The sequence below is a fragment of the Rana temporaria genome, chromosome 8 (genome assembly GCF_905171775.1).
Source record: "Rana temporaria chromosome 8, aRanTem1.1, whole genome shotgun sequence".
Lineage (NCBI taxonomy): Eukaryota > Metazoa > Chordata > Amphibia > Anura > Ranidae > Rana > Rana temporaria.
The window spans coordinates 89,071,247-89,094,950 of NC_053496.1; the positions used below are offsets into that span (position 1 = coordinate 89,071,247).

Consider the following 23,704-nt stretch of genomic DNA (forward strand, 5'->3'; position numbering starts at 1 on the left):
GGGGAGGGGGGTGCAGATACCTGTCTACAGACAGGCATCTGCACCCACTTCCGGCCCTACGATACGGGCAAAAGACGGGTTTTTTCCTTGCTTCCCGTCCGTCCCCCGTTGTATGCTGGGAACACTCGGCTCCCAGCACACAGCGGGAGCCAATCGGCGGGCGCAGCGCGACTCGCGCATGCGCCGTAGGGAACCGGGCAGTGAAGCCGGAGCGCTTCACTTCCTGGTTCCCTCACCGTGGATGGAGGGGGGAGCAGCAGGGTGACGAGCGATCGGCGCTGGACTCCAGGACAGGTAAGTGTCCTTATATTAAAAGTCAGCAGCTGCAGTATTTGTAGCTGCTGGCTTTTAATATATTTTTTTAGTGGCACATCCGCTTTAAGAGGGAATTTTCAGGAAAAAAAATTTCCACAGCCCCCTGCGTTTAACACGCAGGCACAGTTTACCCTCCATTTTCAGGGTAAAAAAGTGAGTGTTATACGCCATAAATACAGTATTTGTCAATGCTTTTCTGGTGGGGTGTATTTTATTTTATTTTCCAAGTGAATGTAAAAAAAAAAAAAAAATCAATATATAACTGAGTAACAAACCTCAAGAGATCCCTACGCATGATCAAGCAACGCAAATAGTCTGCCAATTTCTTCTGCATCATTGATAACCTCAGCCAGGCTCTAGCTCGACCAAGAGGTGTTCTGCAGTTGAGATAAAAGACGGTTAGATTAAAGTATCCACATGAACACCAAGGCAGCAATTATGGTTTCCGCATAGCAGTGCAGGAATAGGTTGCCTGGCAACATGAAATGGCACACCTGAGCCCCGGTAAGTCCCGCACGCTGGCTGCGATCTCCTCGGCTTCTGGGCACAGCTTCTCCACCAGTTCCAAGGGACCCCATATTGTTCTGTTAAAGCTCAAAAATGATTTTCTCACTGTAGGATAAAAATAAAAAAATAAAAAATAAAAGCAAAGTGCCTGTAATGTATAGCAATGCAAAATTCAAACGTTGTTTAAGCTCTGCCTATGTATTTCCTCACTTAAAGTGAGACAGTAACTGTGCCAGTGTACTTATGGAAAAATGTATATTTTCGCATAGATACGGCCTAGATCCGACAGGTGTAAGTCACTTACACCGTCGAATCTTAGATGTAATTCGACGCCGGCCGCTAGGTGGCGTTTACGTTCAGTTCTCATTTGACTATGCAAATGAGCCTGATACGCCGATTCCCGAACGAATTTGCGCCGCATCGTCTTCGTTTCCGTAAGGTTACCCCTGCTATATGAGGGGTAACCTTACGCCAGTCCGCCGTATGCCATGTTAAGTATGGCGTAGGGTCCGCGTTGTCTTTTTCCGCCGGTTACGTCGTTTTACCAAGTCGTTCGCGAATACGACTTTACGTCAATGACGCTCACGTCGGCGTCATTGACATTTTCCGTCGTGAGCTGGAGCATGCGCACTGGGCTATTTTCCCGCCCGGCGCATGCGTAGTTCGATCGGCGCGGGGGCGCGCTTAATTTGAATACAAGCCGCCCCCTTTGAATTACGCGGCCATACGCCGGGCCATTTACACTACGCCGCTGCAAATTACGGAGCAAGTGCTTTGCGAATACGGCACTTGCTCAAGTAATTTGCGTCAGCGTAGTGTAAATGGCTTACACTACGCCAACGCGGGATCTATGAGAATCTGGCCCTTAGTCTTTGGCCGGTTTAAGTCTCTTTTCACATGGAGTAGAGCCTGCTTTGATCAGCAAGGGATCTGTGAGCAGATCGTAGCCTATTGGGATGGATGTCACATTCATGCCCATTCCATGTCTGCAGAGGGGGCATGGGCAGACCCATGTGAGCTCTATGGACAGCCGGGTGTAAATGGACTCCGCTGTCCATTTACATCAGGCTATCTCTAAATAGGATTGGACAAAGTACAACTGCAAACAGTTATTCTGTGTTAAACTAACACATCTGCAACAACAAAGAAAAATCATACTGATACTAGAATGAAAAAAAGACAAGAATTGGAGATTTAATCAATCTAAGAACACTTTCACTGTACTATCAACAGGAATATCTTTCATTTAGAAACAAGTAAAAGTATAAGGCCCCGTACACACCATAGAATCCATCCGCAGATAAATCCCAGCAAATGGGTTTCAGCGGATAGATCCTATAGTGTGTACACTCCGCGGATATTTCTCCCCTGGGATGGATTCCAGCAGATCGAATATTTACTGACATGCCAAACAAATCCATCTGCTGGAATCCATCCCAACGGATGGATCCGCTGGTCTGTATAGACTCATCGGATCCATCCGTCCGAAGGGATCCCCCGCATGCGTCGTAATGATTCGACGCATGCGTGGAATACCTTATATGACAGCGTCGCGCACGTCATAATCGCGGCGACGGCGCGACACGTCATCGCCAGAGGATTTCGGCGGGGATTTCAATGCGATGGTGAGTACACTCCATCGCATTAAAATCTGCTGAAATCCTTGAGAGGATTTATCCGCGGAAACGGTCCGCTGGACCGTATCCGCGGATAAATCCTCCCGTGTGTATGGGGCCTATGACTACATACTATCACCAAACTATTATATGTAATGTTACTTATGTACACAGACCGTACAGACATACAGTTACTTATGCATACATGCTTCAGAAAACGTAAAATGTTATATTGTAATAATAATAACTCTCACTCGTTCCAGTTGCATACTGTACCTTTAAGGCCATGCTTGAGGCAATGTTCCATTACAACAAAGAACTGCTGAAGAGGAGGGTAATCTGAATCCAAAGTACGGCCATAGCTCAGAGCTGATTCAATGAGTCCTTTTATACTTAGCTTAGCCATGTTCAGCAGATTTGCACGCTCAACTACAGCTGGGTCTTTTGCTGTTGATAGACATGTGAGAACAATAACATTATATACTATATAGGCAGTAAAAATGACCCGATATTTATAGAATGTGAAATATTTGGCAGTTTGTTCGGGGTGGGATGGAGAGTGGTACAATAGTGTGTCTGCAGGAAACAGAAAAGCATAGTAGACATTTGTTGCAAGTTTGGGGCTGAATTTCTGCAAATGGACTGAAAGATTTGGTCGGGATCAATGGTGTCCTCAATGCTAAGAAATACAGGCAAATACTTATCCATTAATGCAAATCATCAGGAAGGAGTGTGATTGGCCCCACATTTATTCTGCGGCAGGACAATGGCCCCAAACATACAGACTTTGGGGGTTATTTACTAACAGCAAATCCACTTTCCACTACAAGTGCACTTGAAAATCCACTGAGTGTGCACTTGGAAGTGCAGTCGCTGTAGATCTGAGGGGGACATGCAAGGAAAATAAAAAAACAGCATTTTAGCTTGCACATGATTGGATGATAAAATCAGCAGAGCTTCCCCTCATTTCAGATCTACCCCTCAGATTTACAGCGACTGCACTTCCAAGGGCACTTTCAGTGTAATTTCAAGTGCACTTTGCAAATCCACTTTACTTGTAGTGCAAAGTGGATTTGCCTTTCGTAAATAACCCCCCAATGTCATTAACCACTTAAGGACCGCCTCCTGCACATATACGTCGGCAGAATGGCACGGCTAGGCACAAGCATGTACAGGTATGTCCTGTACTAGTACTCAGCCATGGGTCACGGGCACGCTCCCGCGACCTGGTCCGAAGCACCGGGACCGCGGGACCCGCGGACCCGATCGCCGCTGGAGTCTCGCGATCAGTCCCCGGAGCTGAAGAACGGGGAGAGCCATGTGTAAACACAGCTTCCCCGTTCTTCACTGTGGCAGCAGCATCGATCGTGTCATCCCTTTTATAGGGGGACACAATCGATGACGTCACACCTACAGCCACACCCCCCTACAGTTGTAAACACACTTCAGGTCACACATAACCCCTGTGGTTAACTCCCAAACTGCAATTGTCATTTTCACAATAAAGAATGCATTTTAATTTTTCTGTGAATATGACAATGATCCCAAAAATGTGTCAAAATTGTCCGAAGTGTCCGCCATAATGTCGCAGTCACGAAAAAAAACGCTGATCGCTGCCATTAGTAGTAAAAAAAAAATTATTAATAAAAATGCAATAAAACTATCCCCTATTTTGTAATCGCTATAAATTTTGCGCAAACCAACCGATAAACGCTTATTGCGATTTTTTTTTCCTCCAAAAATAGGTAGAAGAATACGTATCGGCCTAAACTGAGAAAAAAACATTTTTTTTATATATATTTTTGGGGGATATTTATTATAGCAAAAAGTAAAAAATATTGCATTTTTTTCAAAATTGTCGCTCTATTTTTGTTTATAGTGCAAAAAATAAAAACCGCAAATACCACCAAAAGAAAGCTCTATTTGTGGGGAAAAAAGGACGCCAATTTTGTTTGGGAGCCACGTCGCACGACCGCGCAATTGTCAGTTAAAGCGATGCAGTGCCGAATCGCAAAAAGGGGCAAGGTCCTTTAGCTGCATTTTGGTCCAGGTCTTAAGTGGTTAAGAACTATCTTTAGCGTAAAGAAGAGTCCTGGAATTGATGGTTTGCCCCCCACAAAGCCCTGATCTCAACATCACGAGTCTGTCTGAGATTACATACAGAGACTGAAGGATTTGAGTCATCTACAGAAGATCCAAGGTTAGCTCTGGAACAACCTACCTGCTGACTTCCTTCAAAAGCTGCAAAAGCTGTGTGCAAGGACACCTAGAAGAATTGATGCGGTTTTGAAAGGGTGGTCACAGCAAATATTGATTTAATTTGGATTTCTCTTCTGTTCATTTACTTTCCATTTTGTTAATTGATAAAAATAAAGTTATTAATATTTCTATCTCTGAACTTTCTTATTTTACAGCATTTCCTCACACCTGTCTAAAACAATAATTATACACTACTGTGCAAAAGTTTTAGGCAGGTGTAAAAAAATTCCTATAGGGCATAAAATTGACAGGGTTGTCTCTATCATCTGGCTTGCTTTACTCTTCTACCATGAAGAGGCAATGTGACAGCTACAATACTTGTTTACTATTATAGGGTAGAGTCTCCCATACTTTGGTGCAATGTGTACCACCTATACTAAAGTATTGTGAGTAACCACTCTATCGTTTCTAGTAAGGACCACACTGTGTTGTCTCCAGTTAGGAGAATGCATCAAATTAGGTCATTTCCCTTCCAAGAAGGACCAGTGGAGCCAATGCTTGCCAATGCAGACCATGGTTAGTGGTTCCATCCTCTGGACTTCTGCCCCTTGCCCATTAGTATACATCACCTGTAGTCATATGCCATTTGTTTTACATATCTAGTGCTTGGAAAACACTATCAGGTTTTCACACTTATGCAGGTTGCAGTTTGCATATTGCAGATGCATTTTGCGGTTTTCAATACATGCTTTTCATCCATTGGAGTCTATGGAACCAAAAATCAGAAAAAAAATCCCAGGTCCTTTCCATAAATTGCACAGGCGTGAACTACATCCATAGGAAACCACATTAAATGGACTGTAGTGTGTTTCTGCAAAACTGAAAACGCACCAAAAAAATGCATAGCTGTGAACTAGGTCTTAACCACTAAAGACCCGGACCATTATGCAGGTAAAGGACCTGGCCAGTTTTTGCGATTTGTAAATGCGTCGCTTTAACTGACAATTGCTCGGTCGTGAGACGTGGCTCCCAAATAAAATTGGCGTCCTTTTTTCCCCACAAATAGAGATTTCTTTTGGTGGTATTTGATCACCTCTGTAGTTTTTATTTTTTGCGCTATAAACAAAAATAGAGCGACAATTTTGAAAATAATTCTATATGTTTTACTTTTTGCTATAAAAAAAAATACATTTTCCCCAGTTTAGGCCGATACGTATTCTTCTACATATTTTTGATTGGTTTTCGCAAAAGTTATAGCGTTTACAAAATAGGGGATAGTTTTATGGCATTTTTGTTAATATTTTTTTTTTTTTTTACTAGTAATGGCGGCAATCAGCGATTTATTTTCGTGACTGCGACATTATGGCGGACACTTTTGACATCATTGTCATTTTCACAGCAAAAAGTGCTATAAAAATGCACTGATTACTGTGAAAATGACAATGGCAGTGAAGGGGTTAAGTGTGCCCTAAGGTAATGATTCTTTATGTAGGGGGGCGTGGCTGTATGTGTGACATCACTGATTGTCGTTCCCTATATCAGGGAACAGGCGATCAGTGACACTGCCACACAGAAGAATGGGGAAGGTGTGTTTACACTCACCTCTCCCCATTCTTCAGCTCCTGTGACCCGATCGCCTGTACGTGATTGTGCCCAGCCGTGCTATTCTGCCGACGTATATCGGCGTTAGGCGGTCCTTAAGTAGTCAAAGACGTGGTTTTTTTTTACCCATTTTTAATCTGCTCCAATGCGGTCAAGTGAACTCGCAGCCCTGGCTTCCCTGTGTTAGTGAGCCGCTGCTGCAGGGGAGAGGAGGGAGCACCGACAATAGCTGGACCAAGGCAGCCTATGAGACTATGGGGATTATTTACTAAAGGCAAATCCATTTGTGTATAACGCACAGTCGGTAGAATGCTGTACCTGGCTGAGACACCACAGCTGCAGTGAGATGGGAGACCCAGTTAACGGGGTTCCTTGGCGCTCCAAACTGAGCCATAATCACTAGGAGATGCCACTCTTATTTCAGTGATCTGTAGAGGAGAGAGATACAAGATATTAACGCTACAGACACGTAATTAATAATAAATGTGCTGACAATCACATAATTAGCAAGATATTGATTGGAAATCATGAGGACGCATCATGTGATGTAGAAATTATATTTAATTACATACATAAAGGATAAAGCCTGTCATTGCATTGTGGGGCCTCTGCTACCTGCACACTGCTGTCAATCCCAGCAGAAAATATCAGCAGATTCTTGCCGCTGGGATTGGCAGTGTGGCAAAATGCCCGCGTGAATAGTACATGTAACAGTGATACTAATATAACAAAAAGAAGGGTCCCTGCTTTCTATTTCTATTTCATAGTGCTGCTGTCAGTCATTCCAAAAGGGAAGATATCTAGACCAACCATTCATAACCAGGATCCTTCAGAGGTTGTTAGGGGTTCCTCGAGCTATTTACATCAGATTCTGGGATCAATGCCACTTGGCAGAGCCAGCTGCATGACACCTATGATCTTTTTGGCTGTCTGTAAGGAAGGCATTTGGACCACTAATGTAAAAGTAAGCATTCTTCCCACTGACACCCAATGTAAGGCGGGCATTCTTCCCACTGACACCCAATGTAAGGCGGGCATTCTTCCCACTGACCCCCAATGCAAGGGGGGCATTCTTCCCACTGACCCCCAATGCAAGGGGGGCATTCTTCCCACTGACCCCCAATGCAAGGGGGGCATTCTTCCCACTGACCCCCAATCCACGGGGGGCATTCTTCCCACTGACCCCCAATGCAAGGGGGGCATTCTTCCCACTGACCCCCAATGCAAGGGGGCATTCTTCCCACTGACCCCTAATGTAAGGGGGGCATTCTTCCCACTGACCGCCAATGTTAGGGGGGCAATTCTTCCCACTGACACCCAATGTAAGGGGGGCATTCTTCCTACTGACCCCCAATGTAAGGCGGGCATTCCTCCCACTGACCCCCAATGTAAGGCGGGCATTCCTCCCACTGACCCCCAATGTAAGGGGGGCGAGCTTCCCACTGACCCCCAATGTAAGGGGGGCATTCATCTCAATGACCACCAATGTAGGGGGGGCATTCATCTCACTGACCACCAATGTAAGGGGGGAATTCTTCCCACTGACCCCCAATGTAAGGGGGGCAATACTTTCCACTGACCCCAATGTAAGGGGGGCAGTCTTCCCACTAACCCCCAATGCAAGGGGGTCATTTTCCTCATTGACCCCCAATGTAAGGGGGGCATTGTTCCCTCTGACCACCAATGTAAGTGGGGCAATTCTTCCCACTGACCACCAATGTAAGGAGCAATCTTACCATTGACCACAAATGGAAGGGGGGCATTCTTTCTAATGACCACCAATGTAAATGGACATTCTTCCCACCCACCACCAATATAAGGGATATTCTACCCACTGACCACCAATGTGAGTGGACATTTTTTCCACTGACCACCAATGTAAGGGGACATTATTTCCAATGACCACCAATGTAAGTTGCCATTCTTCCCACTGACCCACCAAGGTAAGTGGCCATTCTTCCCACTGACTACAAATGTAAATGGGAATTCATCCCACTTACCACCATTGTAAGTGGCCATTATTCCCATTGAACACCAATTTCAACCAGAACTTGTGCTTCAAGTGCTCTGCAAGTGTACAACTTGCAAGTGAAAACGTGCAGCAAGTAAAACAGACTTACAATCCAACACTGTCACAAATTTCTGCTTTTCTGTGAGTATTACATAGTGAGGTAGAAAAAAGACACAAGTCCATCAAGTCCAACCTATGTGTGTGATTATATGTCAGTATTACTTTGTATATGCCTGTATGTTGTGGTTGTTCAGGTGCCTAATAGTTTTTTGAAATTATCAATGCTCCCAGCTGAAACCACCGGTGGTGGAAGGGAATTCCACATCCTTACTCTTACAGTAAAGAACCCTCTAGTAGATTGCATTCATATTTTTGACACCCAAATGCATTATTTTAAATTTTTCTACATTAAACTTAATTTGCCATGCAGTTGCCCACCCCATTAATTTGTTTAGATCTTCTTGCAAGGTTTCCACATCCTACGGATAAATTATTTCCTTGCTTAGGTTAGTATCGTCCGCAAATACAGAGATTGAGCTGTTTACCCCATCCTCCAGGTCATTTATGAATAAAAAAAAATAGGATTGGTCCCAGCACAGAACCCTGGGGGACCCCACTACCCACCCCTGACCATTCTGAGTACTCCCCATTTATCACCACCCTCTGAAATCGCCCTTGTAGCCAGTTTTCAATCCATGTACTCACCCTATGGTCCATGCCAACGGACCCTACTTTGTACAGTAAATGTTTATGGGGAACTGTGTCAAATGCCTTTGCAAAATCCAGATACACCACGTCTATGGGCCTTCCTTTATCTAGATGGCAACTCACCTCCTCATAGAAGGTTAATAGTTTGGTTTGGCAAGAACGATTCTTCATGAATCCATGCTGATTACTGCTAATGATAACCTTCTCATTACTAAAATCTTGTATATAGTCCCTTATCATCCCCTCCAAGAGCTTACATACTATTGATGTTAGGCTAACTGGTCTGTAGTTCCCAGGGATGTATCTTGGCCCTTTTTTAAATATTGGTGCTACATTGGCTTTTCTCCAATCAGCTAGTACCGTTCCAGTCAGTAGACTGTTTCGCAAAAAAATAGGAACAATGGTCTGGCAATTACTTGACTGAGTTCTTTAACCCCTTAAGACCCGGACCAAAATGCAGCTAACAGACCAGGCCAGGTTTTGCGATTCGGCACAGCGTCACTTTAACAGACAATTGCGCGGTCGTGCGACGTGGCTCCCAAACAAAATTGGAGTCCTTTTTTTCCCACAAATGGAGCTTTCTTTTGGTGGTATTTGATCACCTCTGCGGTCTTTATTTTTTGCGCTATAAACAAAAATAGAGCGACAATTTTGAAAAAAATGCAATATTCTTTTTTTTGCTATAATAAATATCCCACAAAAATATATAAAAAAAATTTTTTTTCCTCAGTTTAGGCCGATACGTATTCTATCTATTTTTGGTAAAAAAAAAATCGCAATAAGTGTTTATCGATTGGTTTGCGCAAAATGTATAGCGTTTACAAAATAGGGGATAGTTTTATTGCATTTTTATTAATTCTTTTTTTTTTACTACTTATGGCGGCGATCGGCGATTTTTTTCATGACTGCGACATTATGGCGAACACTTCGGACAATTTTGACACATTTTTGGGACCATTGTCATTTTCACAGCAAAAAATGCATTCAGAATGCATTGTTTATTGTAAAAATGACAGTTGCAGTTTGGGAGTTAACCACAGGGGGCGTTGATGGGGTTGTGTGTGACCTCATGTGTGTTTACAACTGTAGGGGGGTGTGGCTGTAGGTGTGACATCATCAATTATGTATCCCTATAAAAGGGATCACGCGATCGATGACGCCGCCATAGTGAAGAACGGGAAAGCCGTGTTTACACACGGCTCTCCCCGTTCTTCAGCTCCGGGGACCGATCGCGGGACTCCAGCGGCAATCGGGTCCGTGGGTCCAGCGGTCCCGGTGCTTCGTGACCCATGGCTGGACAATAGCACAGCACGTACCTGTACATGCATGTGCCCAGCCGTGCCATTCTGCCGACGTAAATGTGCAGTAGGCGGTCCTTAAGTGGTTAAGGACCCTAGGGTGCAAGCCATCTGGTCCCAGTGACTTATTAATGTTAAGTTCAATTGCCTATTTTATTTTTCCTTTCATAATAAATCGGGTAATGCACTAGGCATTTGCGCCCCCTATGCCCCTAAAGCCTGTGCAGACAGCAGAGCTGTGGGAGGGACCCAGAAGGCCCCACCCACAACAGCCTGCCTGCAGAAACCGACAGAAAGGGGTGGAGACAAGACCAGTCAGCCTGCACAAGAAGAGAGGGCAGCAGTGAGCGGTCTTTATTACAGGAAGCTCCTGCACAGATGGAAAGTGTCACACTGGAATACTGTACAGATCTGGAAGAAATACACAAAGCACACTGAGATTTAAAGTGGAGTTCCAGCAGGTTTTAATGTTTATTAAAAGTCAGCAGCTACAAAAAGTGTAGCTGCTGGCTTTTAATAAACATACACACCTGCTGCATGGTCCAGTGATGCGACGGCCGGAGCTCCACTCCTCTCCCTCCCTCTCCGGCCGGCGTCCTCATTGTTAGTGTGGGCACCCGGCCGTGACAGCTTTCGGCTTCACGCCTAGGCACTCACTGCGCTGCGCACTGTGATTGGTCAGGCGATCGCCACGTGTCCCAGGCGATCGCCTACAGAAAGGGGCCGCTAAAAGGCGATATGACGTATCGCCTTAGCGGTCCCTGGGCGGAAGGAGGAAGTGGCTCAGGATGTCCCACTCCTCCAGAAGCCCCCACTCCCCCCCCCCAAAAAAAATACATGCCAAATGTGGAATGTAAGGGGGCAAGAAGTGGATTAAGCGGAAGTTCCACTTTTGGGTGGACCTCCGCTTTAAGGCGATTTGCAATGTTTTTTACCGCGATTTGCCAAATTGCGGCGTTTTTCCCCGCGGTTTTGTACAGGTCATTGGCATCAATGTAAAACGCCCAAGCCCCCCGATCTGCGCATCAAAAAAGGGTCCAGGACTAGTTTGAAATTCAGGGCTTCTGCGTTCTTTCTGCGTTTTGCGTTGGAGATGTGAACCATCTCCATAGAGAATAATGTTATTTTTCCCCTCTAGCGTCTTTGAGCGTCGCGCTTCAGGCGACAAAACGCTCAGGTGTGAATGCAGCCTTAGGAAGAATATACTTGCCTCTTGTATCTAAACAATATTTATTGATTTATTTATAAGATTGGACAAAATATTATTGTGAAGCCAACTTTACAGCAACAGTTTGCTGATCACCTTCATTGATCATTGTGAACAGGGCCGGCCTTAGGTGTTCAGGCGCCCTGTGCGAGATAATCCTGTGGCGCCCCCCCCAAATGGCCCCTGTAAATTCAAGTATAGGGTGGTATTGGGACCGCTGGGGCAATATAGTTCAGGTTGGGGTGGCATAGGGCAGGATGGGGTGGTATAGAGCAGGGTGTGGTGGCATAGATCAGGTTGCGGTAGCATAGGGCAGGTTGGGGTGGTATAGAGCAGGGTGTGGTGGCATAGGTCAGGTTGCGGTAGCATAGGGCAGGTTGGGGTTACATAGGGCAGGTTGCGGTGGCATAGGGCAGGTTGCGGTGGCATAGGGCAGGCTGGGGTGGCATAGGGCAGGTTGTGGTGGTATAGGGCAGGTTGTGGTGGTATAGGGCAGGTTGGGGTGGTATAGGGCAGGTTGCGGTAGCATAGGGCAGGTTGGGGTGGTATAGGGCAGGTTGGGGTAGCATAGGGCAGGTTGGGGTGGTATAGGGCAGGTTGGGGTGGTATAGGGCAGGCTGAGGCTTGAGCGCCCCCACCTCTGTGGCGCCTGGGTGAACTGCACCCCATCTTGCATCGGCCCTGATGTGACTCACATTCTGTGAGTTGTGTGTGCCGCAGGGCGCCCCATGTTGCCCATGGCGCCCTGTGCAGCCGCACAGCTCGCACACCCCAAAGGCCGGCCCTGATTGTGAATTCCCAGATAACAGTGTGCACACAATCTCCCCTGGAATTGTCGGGCACTGGGCTCCCCTGCCAGGACTGGAGATGACATCCACGCAGTGTGGAGCTGCAAAGAGTCGGCACCACTGATACACACACAGACACAGACACATACACAGACACACACAAGCTCACACATACAGACAAAGACACACACACATACAGACAAAGACACGCACGCACACATACAGAAACAAACAGACAGACAGAGAGACACTTACAGAAATAAACACAGGCACACATACAGACAAACACACACATGCATACATACATACATACATACATACATACATACATACACAAATTTACACACGTACAGACACAAGTACACACATATACAGACACAAATACACACACACAGACAGACATACATACAGACACAAAAACACACACAAATACACAAACATTCAGACACATATATACAGACACAAATACACACACATACAGACATACATACAGACACAAATACACACAGACACAAATACACACAGACACAAATACACACACAGACATACATACAGAGACACAAACACATACAGACAGACACAACCGGTGCTGACTGATGGCAGACCATTACATTGCAGCATCCACAAACCTCCTCCATGTCTGCTAGGCATGATAGCTGCCTGCACATTTTCTCATCACCCCATAACCTTCAGGTAGATCTGTCAAGAGAAACAACCTACCGCACTCAGCAAGATGCACGACGTTCACCAACCTCTCTCTGCTCCCGGAGAGTCCGCCCAGTGTCAGCACGAACTGCGCATGACCTCAGCGTCACTGTTACGTCTGATTGAAGAATAGCGCGCTACGCACATAGTGTAGGTGTGGTGGGCGGCTGTCCGAGGTGCTGATGGTAGAGCCCGGTGTACTACACCGGCGCTATCTCTATACAGAGCTGTCATTGTATGATCAGCATCCGGGGATCACTCCTTATCCTGCCTGTCATGTGTATAGAAAATGAAATGGATATTTATATGAATAGTAAAGTGGAACTATATCCACTTGATAACAAATTACTGGCAGTCAGGATCTGAATGCAGAAGGGGCTGTATAGGTCTGTTCTGCTCACTTGTCTGCCAGATAGGTTTCTATTAAATATACACTAAGATTAAATGTACAATAAGATTAAATATACACTAAGCTTAAATGTACACTAAGAGTAAATGTACACTAAGATTAAATATACACTAAGATTACATTTACACTAAGATTACATTTACACTAAGATTACATTTACACTAAGGCCCCTTTCACATTGAGGCGTTTTTCATGCGGTACAGCGCTAAAAATAGCGCTGCTATATCGCATGAAAAAACCTGCCCTGTAGTGTTCAATGGGTAAGCCTGAAGGCTTTTACACTGAAGCGGTGCGCTACCAGGAGCGCTCCAAAAGTCCTGCTAGCCGCATCTTTACCGCGGTATAGGAGCGGTGTGTTCACCGCTCCTATACCACACCTTCCCATTGAAATCAATGGGAAAGCGCGGTATTAACCCTTTTTCGGCCGCTAGCGGGGGTTAAAACCTCACCGCTGGCGCCTGAATATTGCGGTAAATACGACGGTATAGCCGCGCTACAAATAGCGTGGCTATACCGTCACCGCGGCTCCACGCCTCAATGTGAAAGAGGTCTAAGATTAAATGTACACTAAGATTAAATGTACACTAAGATTAAATGTACACTAAGATTAAATGTACACCTAGGCTGCATTCACACCTGAGCGTCGGTCGTTCGGTCGTTTTTTTCTGGCGTTTTGTCGCGCGTATTTGCGCGTTTGCATACAGCGTCGTGCGACGTTTTTGTACTTCGGCGTTTTTTATTTTAGCCAATAGGAAAAATTATCATCTTTTGATCACTTGTTGCTATGTTGGTAGATTTTTTTAATCTTCTGCATGGGCGACAAGTTCTATTTATTAAAGCGTCGAAACGCCCGTAGCAATCGCCCGTTGTCGCGCGATACGCTCAATTCGCGCGTTTCCCATTACTTTCTATGGGGGAAAAAAACGCTCAAATACGCCCAAACCGCACGATACGTGCGACAAAAAAAGGTCCGGGACTTGTTTGAGCTTCGCGCGACAGGCGTTTGGGCGTTCAGGCGTTCAGGTGTGAACAGTCACCATAGGGAATAATGTTAATTCTCCCCTCTGGTGTTTGTGAGCAGTGCGCTTCAGGCGTAAAAACGCCTAGGTGTGAATGGGGCCTAAGATTAAATGCACACTAAGATTAAGGGGCAGATCCACAGAGCAAGTACACCGGCATATCTACTGATACGCCGGCGTACTTTCAAATTTCCCGCGTCGTACCAAGATACGACGGCATCTGGGTAAGATCCGACAGGCGTACGGCTTTGTATGCCTTCGGATCTTAGATGCAATACTTCGGCGTCCGCTGGGTGGAGTTTGCGTCGTTTTCCGCGTCGGGTATTCAAATTAGCGATTTACGACGATCCACGAATGTACGCGCGGCCGTCGCATTTTCTAACGTCGTCTGTAGTCGGCTTTTTCCGGCGTATAGTTAAAGCTGGTATTTTGCGGCGTATAGATAGACTTGCCATGTTAAGTATGGCCGTCGTTCCCTGGTCGAAATTTTAATTTTTTTTTTTTCGTAAGTCGTCCGTGAATAGGGATGGACGTAACTCACGTCTAAGTTAAAAAAATTCCGTCCTAGTAATGCACGGCGGGAAATTTTGGAACGACGCATGCGCAGTTCATTTGGCGCGGGGACGCGCTTCATTTAAATGAATCACGCCCCCTACCCGCCGATTTGAATTCCGCCGCCAGAAATACACTACGCCGCTGTAACTTAAGGCGCGAATTCTTTGAGGATTCGAAGATCTGCCAGGTAAGGTACGGCGGCACATATCTCTGATACGCTGCGCCCATCTAATTATCTGTGGATCTGGCCCAATATGTACACTAAGATTAAATGTACACTAAGCAGCACGTTCCCAATGTATTACACTGATCCTGAAGAATACAATCAGATCAGTCATTGGTGGCGGTGACAGATTACATTCTCAGCCTCAAACTGCACACAGATTTTCCAGCTCGCAGGACAATAATCTAAACTCCGAGAGCGATTATCAGTGGGGATATTAACTTTGTAACTAAAGGAAAAACAATTTTTTTTTAGTTTTGAATAAAATGGAGAGGGATTAGAACACCTGTGCCCTCATTAGAGCAGCAGTAAACCGCCGTTTTTTGTTTTTAAACCTGCAAGGAAAAGTTATAATGTGCTAGTCACATACTAGCATATTATGTGAAACTTACCCTAAAACGAAGCCCTCCAGCGGTACACTGTCACCGCTGACAGGGCTTCTATCTTCACTCAGTCTTCTTTCCGGGTTGGCGGACTTTGATTGGACAAGCCGCGAAAGCGTCGCTCCCGAGCATGCACGCGGGAGGTGCTATTCAAGGCACAGGGCTATGAAGGAACACGCGACAGCTTCACAAGTAAGTATCTCCCTGTTGGCTCCATGGTACCCAGGCCTGGATTTCCCACAAGGCCACCGAGGCCAGGCCTCGGGGCGGCAGGGTGCCAAGGGGCGGCAGTGGCATGGAGTCCCCCGACGGCCGTAACATACAGTTGAGGGCGGTAAGTTGCTGTGTGGGAGAATTGAGTGGGGGAATCCACTCGCTCGTTAATTGATTGCGGCGATGTCGCCAAAATCACTTGTCAAATGTGTGCTGCTGTCTGTCCTACTCTCCCCCCACATAACTTTCTCTGCTGGCTCTGCCTTTGGGACTCCTCCGTCCTCCCCCCAGCCGCAGAGTCTGTCTCCTGTCCCTGCCACTGATGTACACAGTGAGAGGGGTGAGCTGTGCTCTTCCTAGCTCAGCTGTGACAGGAGTTCTAGCACAGTGCTAGGACTTCTGTTTTGGAGGTGACAGGGTCAATAAAGAGAACCTGTCACCTCCAATTGCTATCACACAGGGAATTGTTTTCTCCTGTGTGATAGCAATAAAGTTAAGTGAAAAAAAATGATAAAAAATAATAATAATTAAATTAAAAAAGTAATTAAAAAGTAAAGAATAAGAAAAATAATATTCAAAATAATAAGAAAATTACACAAAAATAAAAAAAAAGTAAACGACAAGCTACAAATACAAGAAAAAAAGTAAAAAAAAGAAACAAAAAATATTTGAACTAACCGTGCCGCCCCTGTCCCCTCCGGTTGCCATTCTCCGTTGATTGGGGGGGGGGGGTTTGGTTGGCGGGGAGGGGGTGCATTGTGAAACCTGGCCTTTGGGCGGCAGGGAGAGAAAATCCGGCCCTGATGGTACCACTTCTTTTGGACGAGCAGGCTTCCATATCCTAACCAGGGAACATGCGGGAGAGGCCACATACATTGTGAGCCCCCCTCACTAGGAGGAAGCTCACAGAGGACTGACAACTTACTCCAGCTGAAATATTCAGCTATGATGTCTTGGGCTCCCCAATAACGCTTACTGAATTACCAATGATCCTGGTTAGATCAGAGGTGGAATCTTCGTCTTTCAAAAATCCAATCCAAAAAAATCCAATTATCAGGATTCCTGACTTGGTGGTTCACCAGCTGTGAATCTGTATTGGTGGACTAAAAAGATTACAATTACTAAATAGGGTGTCCCCGATACCTGACCTTGGGGATCACCAGCACCTACCCAAAAAATGTCCTGAAGAAGCAATGTGTGAAACGCGTTGACAGACAAGAGTGCACGGAGAAGCGTACTTCTACAATTTGTACAGTATATGGGGCAGATCCACATACAGCCGTGCATTTACCCGCTGGGCGTAGCGTATCTAAGATACACTACGCCGCCATAACTTACTTTTTTTTTTCAAATCCACAAAGAATCCGCGCCGTAAGTTACGGCAGCGTAGTGTATCTTTGGCGGCGTAATGGCGCGGCATTCAAATCTCTGTGATGGGGGCGTGTTTTATGTAAATACGTCGTGACCCGACGTAAACAACGTTTTTTTTTAACTGCGCATGCGCCGTCCGTGGGGGTATCCCAGTGCGCATGCTCGAAATTAACCCGGAACAAGCCAATGCTTCCGACAGTGACGTCATTCTACGCAAATCCCTATTCGCGAACGACTTACGCAAACAACGTAAAAAATTTCAAATTTCTAGGCGGGAACGATGGCCATACTTAACATTGAGTACGCCTCATAACAGTAGCTTTAACTATACGCCGGAAAAAGCCGAACGCAAACGAGGTAAAAAAATGAGCCGGCCGGACGTACGTTTGTGGATCGCCGTAACTAGCTAATTTGCATACTCGACGCGGAATTCGACAGAAACGCCACCTAGCGGCCGCCGAAAAATTGCATCTTAGATCCGACGGCGTACTAAGACGTACGCCTGTCGGATCGACCCAAGATGCCTTCGTATCTTGTTTTAAGGATACCAAACAAAGATACGACGCAGGAAATTTAAAATTACACCGGCATATCAATAGATACGCCGACGTAATTCTTTTGTGGATCTGCCCCTGTGTGTCCACATAGACTTGATTTACTTTTATATCTCCATGCCTATTGTATTGGGTACTTGTTGATCCTGTCAGCCAGTAGGGTGCTTTGTATGTTTATATGTTTCTTAATTAGTAGAATTTTGGACAAATACTGTCTCATGTTATGCCCACAAAGTAATACTGTTTTTTTTATAGAGTTTTTACTCATTTTGATCCTTTTTCGGATGTTGGCATAGTGAGGGTCCTCCCTTTCTACACTTCCTATCCTGGAGACACAGGAAATCTTTCCAAAAAGAATACAATTTCCATGTTCTTAGAAACTTTCCATAGAAACAGGTTTCCTAAATGGAGGATTTTATTTCACGTCTTGCTCAAGTTAAAAATGTTTATCCTCTTGTCCCTAAGATAGAAAGTGATTTCCCAGAATTGTATTAGATTCTGTTCTAGGGACTGGGGTCCGGAGGCTTTGTAGAGCTCTGGGTGGGTTAAAGTCTCCATTTCTAGGTCCACATCTTACCTGGTACCTCATTATTGGTCACAGCTGTCCGCGGGTCTTTATATATGCATGGTCACTGATGCTCGGGGCTCTTTAGCTCTTTCTGCTGTGGGAGCCTGTTGCTAGGTGAAAAGGCTTAGTGCCAATAGAACACAAAAAAAGTGAATTGACGTCCGGGAAGTGGTTGTGTTATCCTGACTGGATGTCTATTGACGTCCAGCAGGATAACATGCCGGCGCGCTCCCGTGGGGGGAGCAGCAATCGGTGATGTGGGGTGTCAGTCTGACACCCTGCATCTCCGATCTCGGTAAAGAGCCTCTCGCGGAGGCTCTTTACCACGTGATCAGCCGTTTGCAATCACGGCTGATCACGATGTAAACAGGAAGAGCCGTTGATCTAATTGTTTATCAGCGCAGCCCCCCCTCAGATGCCCACACTGGACCACCAGGGAAGCCGCCAGGACCACCAGGGAATGGGGCAACATGTGGTTGGCCAGGTACATCCCCCATGGCCATCCACATGTAAAAAAATAAGCACAAAAAATTGTTTGGGTACAGTGTAGCATGATCGCGCAATTGTTATTCAAAGAGCGACAGCACTGAAAGCTGAAAATTGGCATGGGCAGGAAATAGCGTAAGTGCCTGGTATTGAAGTGGTTAATGTCGGAGCTGAAATCGACATAAGACCAGGCAATGTTTTTCCAATCTTTTATTGTCCAATTTTAGCGAACCTGTGCGAATTAGCCTCCTGTAGATTCCTCTCGTTAGCTGACAGGAGTGCCAGCCGGTGTGTTCTTCTGCTGCTGTAGCTCATTTGCTTCAAGGTTTGATGTGTTGTGCCTACAGAGATGGTATTCTGCATACCTTGGTTGTAACGAGTGGTTATTTGAGTTACCGCTACCTTTCTATCATCGCGTTCCCATTCTCCTCTGACCTCCACAAGGCACTATTGTCCACACAACTGCCACTCACTGGATATTTTCTCTTTTTCGGACCATTCTCTATAAACCCTAGAGATGGTTGTGTGTGACAATCCAGTAGAGTACCAGTTTTTAAAATACTCAGACCAGCCCATCAGGCACCACCAACCATGCCATGTTCAAAGTCACTTAAATCCTGTCTTGCCAATTCTGATGCTCAGTTTGAACTTCGGCAAGTCGTATTTACCACGTCTAGATGCCTAAAAGGATTGTGTCGCTGATTGGCTGATTAGCAAATTGTTACCAAGCAATTGAACAGGTGTACCTAATAAAGTGGCTGGTGAGTGTGTGCGTGTGTATATATATATATATATATATATATATATATATTTTACTATACAGTATATTATTATAGTATGTGAGATGGTATGTAAAAATGTTAAAGTGATTGTAAATCCTCTTTTCTTTTTAACAATAACAAACATGTTATACCTACCTCCTCTGTGCAGTTGTTTTTGTACAGAGCAGCCTGGATCCTCCTCTTCTCGGGTACCTATTTGCTGTTCCTGGCCTCTCCCTCCTGTTGCGTGCCCCCCACAGACAGCAGCTTGCTATGGGGGCACCCGAGCCGAGACACAGCTCTGTGTGTCCATGCAGACACTGAGCCCCGACCTGGCCCCTCTCTCCCCTGATTGGCTAACTGACTTTGATTGACAGCCGCAGGAGCCAATGAGGCCATTGCTGTGTCTTAGCCAATCAAGAAGACACTTGTGAACATCGCTGGAGAGAGATGGGGCTCAGGTAAGTAATTAGGGGGGTTGCTGCACACAGAAAGTTTTATTTTAATGCATAAAGATAAAAAACCTTCTGTCTTTACAATTCCTTTAACCACTTAACCCCCGGACCATATTGCTGCCCAAAGACCAGAAGACTTTTTGCGATTCGGGACTGCGCCGCTTTAACTGACAATTGCGCGGTCGTGCGACGTGGCTCCCAAACAAAATTGGCGTCCTTTTTTTCCCACAAATAGAGCTTTCTTTTGGTGGTATTTGATCACCTCTGCGGTTTTTATTTTTTGCGCTATAAACAAAAATAGAGCGACAATTTTGAAAAAAATGAATATTTTTTACTTTTTGCTGTAATAAATATCCCCCAAAAATATATAAAAAAACTTTTTTTTTCCTCAGTTTAGGCCGATACGTATTCGTCTACATATTTTTCGTAAAAAAAAATCGCAATAAGCGTTTATTGATTGGTTTGCGCAAAAGTTATAGCGTTTACAAAATAGGGGGTATTTTTATGGCATTTTTATTAATATATTTTTTTAATAGTAATGGCGGCGATCAGCGATTTTTTTTCGGTACTGCGACATTATGGCGGACACTTCGGACACTTTTGACACATTTTTGGGACCATTGGCATTTTTATAGCGATCCGTGCTATAAAAATGCATTGGATTACTATAAAAATGCCACTGGCAGTGAAGGGGTTAACACTAGGGGGCGGGGAAGGGGTTAAGTATGTCCCTTGTGTTTATTTTCCAAATTACATCACATACAATAAACAAATCACCATAACAAAACAACAAACAACTTAAAAAAAAAAAAAAAAAAATTACTTTCATACATTACATTATCCCCCCCATGGGCACCCTCGGCCTCCCCCTCCCTCTCCTCCAATCCCCCGTCCCACTCCCCACCTACAAGAGGTGGGAGGGACGCCAGGGAGGGAGAGAAAGAGGAGGAGAAAGGAGAGACGAGACCCCCCCCCCTCCCTCGTGACCCCCTAGACCCCATCACCTTATGACCTCCCTATGGCACAAAAAGGAGGAGCTCAATACCACCCTAATAATAAAAGAAAAAAAAGCAAAGGTATTTGTGCAGGGCTTAATAGTCCTTAATTTCGTGACTTTAGTGAGAGAAAAAAAAAAAAAAATGTTTCCTTTGTTTCGTGCCTCATTAACTCCCCATCACCTTATCTCCCCCCCCCCCTACCATGCGAAGGGGAGAAGTTTCATACCCACCTCAAAAAAGAGGAGAGGAAAAAAAAATAAGTAAATAAATGAATAAATAAAAAAAAAAAAAAAACAATATTGAGTGTGTTCTTCTCCTTTCCCTTATTAGTGGTCTTTCTTTTGTGACTATAACCTTCCTTTAACACCCCCGTTCCCATTCTTATGACTCCCAAATAAAATTCCATAAGGGGAGCCTCTATACTTATCCTCCTATGTGATTTAGTTGACTATTTATTTCTTCCTCTTTAGTGATCCAAATTAGTGCTGTGAAAAAGAGGAGGGGAAAAAAAAAAAAAAGGGTGAAAAAATAGGAGGGGGGGGGCCGCGCCTCCCCCCTCCCCCCTCCGGTGCCCGCAGGGTAGGGAGACAGGAAAAAAAAAAAACCAAACAAACAAAAAAAAAAAAAAAAAAAAAAAAAAGGAAAAAAGATTATTCGCCGTCTCACCACTCCCCCCCACCCGCCTCCTAGCCTCTCCGCCCCAAACTAATCCTTCCCTACTTCAGGAGAGTAGTATATCCACCCTGCCCATATATCCTTAAATTTGTCCTGTTGGTCCTTGACCATGTATACCCATCTCTCTGCCTCCATTATCCTCTCTACCTCGATTTTCCATTCCACTATATTGGGGACTTTAGGTTGTTTCCAGTATCTAGGTATCAGTGCCTTCGCTGCATTTAATAGGTGTGGTGTAACACTTCTTTTGTAGAACTTTATGGATGCTGGCATTCCATGAAACAGGAAATGCAATGGGGATTGCTCAATAGGTCTTAGGCCGAGTACTCACGAGCAAACATGTCCGTTCGAAATGTCCGACGGGCTGTTTCCGGCGTACAAGGCTGTTTTTTCATTTGGCCCGCTGGCTTGTACACACCAGCGGACGATATTTCCCTGCGGACCTGAACGCGTGCACGTAATCCACGTTTGACGTCACTATAAAGGGAAAGGCCAAAGTCAATGGCGACGCCCTCTGTTCCGCTTTTGCTAGTTACGGCTTTGCTCGTGTTAGTGAAGGTTTGGTTAGAGCTGATTCGCGCTTCTCGGTCTCCAGGCTTTAGCAGGTAGTATTTTCTCGTTCAGTGCGTGTGCTTGTGGGTACGTAGTTGGCATTCGGGTACAGGCGTGCAGTTCGTTCTGCTTAGCAGATTCGTACTGTGCGTTCGTATCTGTGTGTCGTGCGTTCTTTGCAGGTACCACTGGATTTGATTGTGCTTTCTGTTGGAGTGTGTTCTTGACTGACCAGCCGGCCGGTTTGAAGCCATGATGGAGCAGCAGCGTCAATTTTCGCGAGTTGGTGCTGTTTATGGGATGGCTGCTGGATATGTTCATTATTCCAGTACTTTGGCCAGAAACAGGGGGCGGAGGCGTTTCTGGACCAAGAATTGGTTGCGCCAGCGTGACCAGTTCTCTCATATGCCTCTGCTTAGGGAAATCCAGGAGAATAATCCTAATGACTATAGGAATTTTCTCCGCATGACGGACCCCGTATTCAACAGTCTGCTGGATCTTCTGTCCCCCTATATCACGAGGCAGGACACTGTGATGCGCCAAGCCATCACGGCCGAGCAGAGGCTTATTGCCACGTTGCGGTACCTGGCGACTGGGAGGAGCCTGCAGGACCTCAAGTTCTCGACAGGCATCTCTCCGCAGGCGCTTGGGGTCATCATACCGGACACGTGTGCTGCCATCATTAAAGTTATGCACGAGGAGTATATGAAGGTAAGTTTCCTCATTTTAACCTCACAATGTGTCTTTAATAATGTGGCAAACTAACTTTTTATTTTATTTCCCAGATATGCTGTGTGTTTAACTAACGTTCCCTTTTCTCACTATGCATGTTGATATCAGCTTTTACATGTTCTTTTTATTTTGGCCTACCTGCATATTTTGATCTTACCCAATATTAACCTGTCCAGCATGCTATCTTCGGGCCAACCCCCACCATGCCACTTTTTTATTTTTTTTTCTAAAAACAGTTTTAACACCCCCCACCCCCCCTTCAAAGTGTTTTTGTCCCCATCAGAGGGCTGTGGAGTCTCTTATTAATTAAGTGGGCCTATATATTTGTGCCCCGATATTCTCCCTTCATAATTTGCAAATGCTATTTTAAAAATGTAAAGTTGCACAAGGATGCTTGTAGGATTATGTTTGCAATGTTTATGTGCCAAAGTACTAAATCTCTTTTTTTGTTTGTCCCCACAGCTACCCTCCACACCACAGGAATGGCAGTCTGTGGCTTCCCAATTTGCCGAGCGGTGGGATTTTCCTAACTGCGGTGGAGCAATAGATGGGAAACACGTCCGCATTGTGCCCCCACCCCACTCGGGGTCCTACTATTATAATTACAAGGGTTATCATAGTATCGTGTTGATGGCGGTGGTGTCGGCACAGTATGAGTTTCTATATGTGGACGTGGGGAAGAACGGCCGGATGTCAGATGGGGGAGTGTTCGCACGGACTGATTTCTATGATCGTCTCCAAACTGGTGGTCTGGCATTGCCACCAGATGAAGATAATGTGGAAGGACTTCCGTT

The 23,704-nt window shown here is 45.4% G+C and overlaps 1 protein-coding gene across 2 annotated transcripts in view; it reads right to left on the reverse strand.

Annotated features, from left to right (window-relative positions):
- The window catches only part of RUFY2 (RUN and FYVE domain containing 2), a 39,659-nt gene extending 26,580 nt beyond the window's left edge, over window positions 1–13,079 (reverse strand). For both annotated transcript variants that reach the window (XM_040362183.1, XM_040362182.1), the window contains exons 1-5: window positions 12,972–13,079; window positions 6,558–6,667; window positions 2,715–2,885; window positions 810–927; window positions 591–692 (exon numbers count right to left, since the gene is read on the reverse strand). In XM_040362183.1, the coding sequence (XP_040218117.1) occupies window positions 591–692; window positions 810–927; window positions 2,715–2,885; window positions 6,558–6,633 (467 nt within the window). In that variant the 5' untranslated portion in view covers window positions 6,634–6,667; window positions 12,972–13,079. The remainder of the gene's footprint in view (window positions 1–590; window positions 693–809; window positions 928–2,714; window positions 2,886–6,557; window positions 6,668–12,971) is intronic.
- Window positions 13,080–23,704: the final 10,625 nt, after the last annotated feature.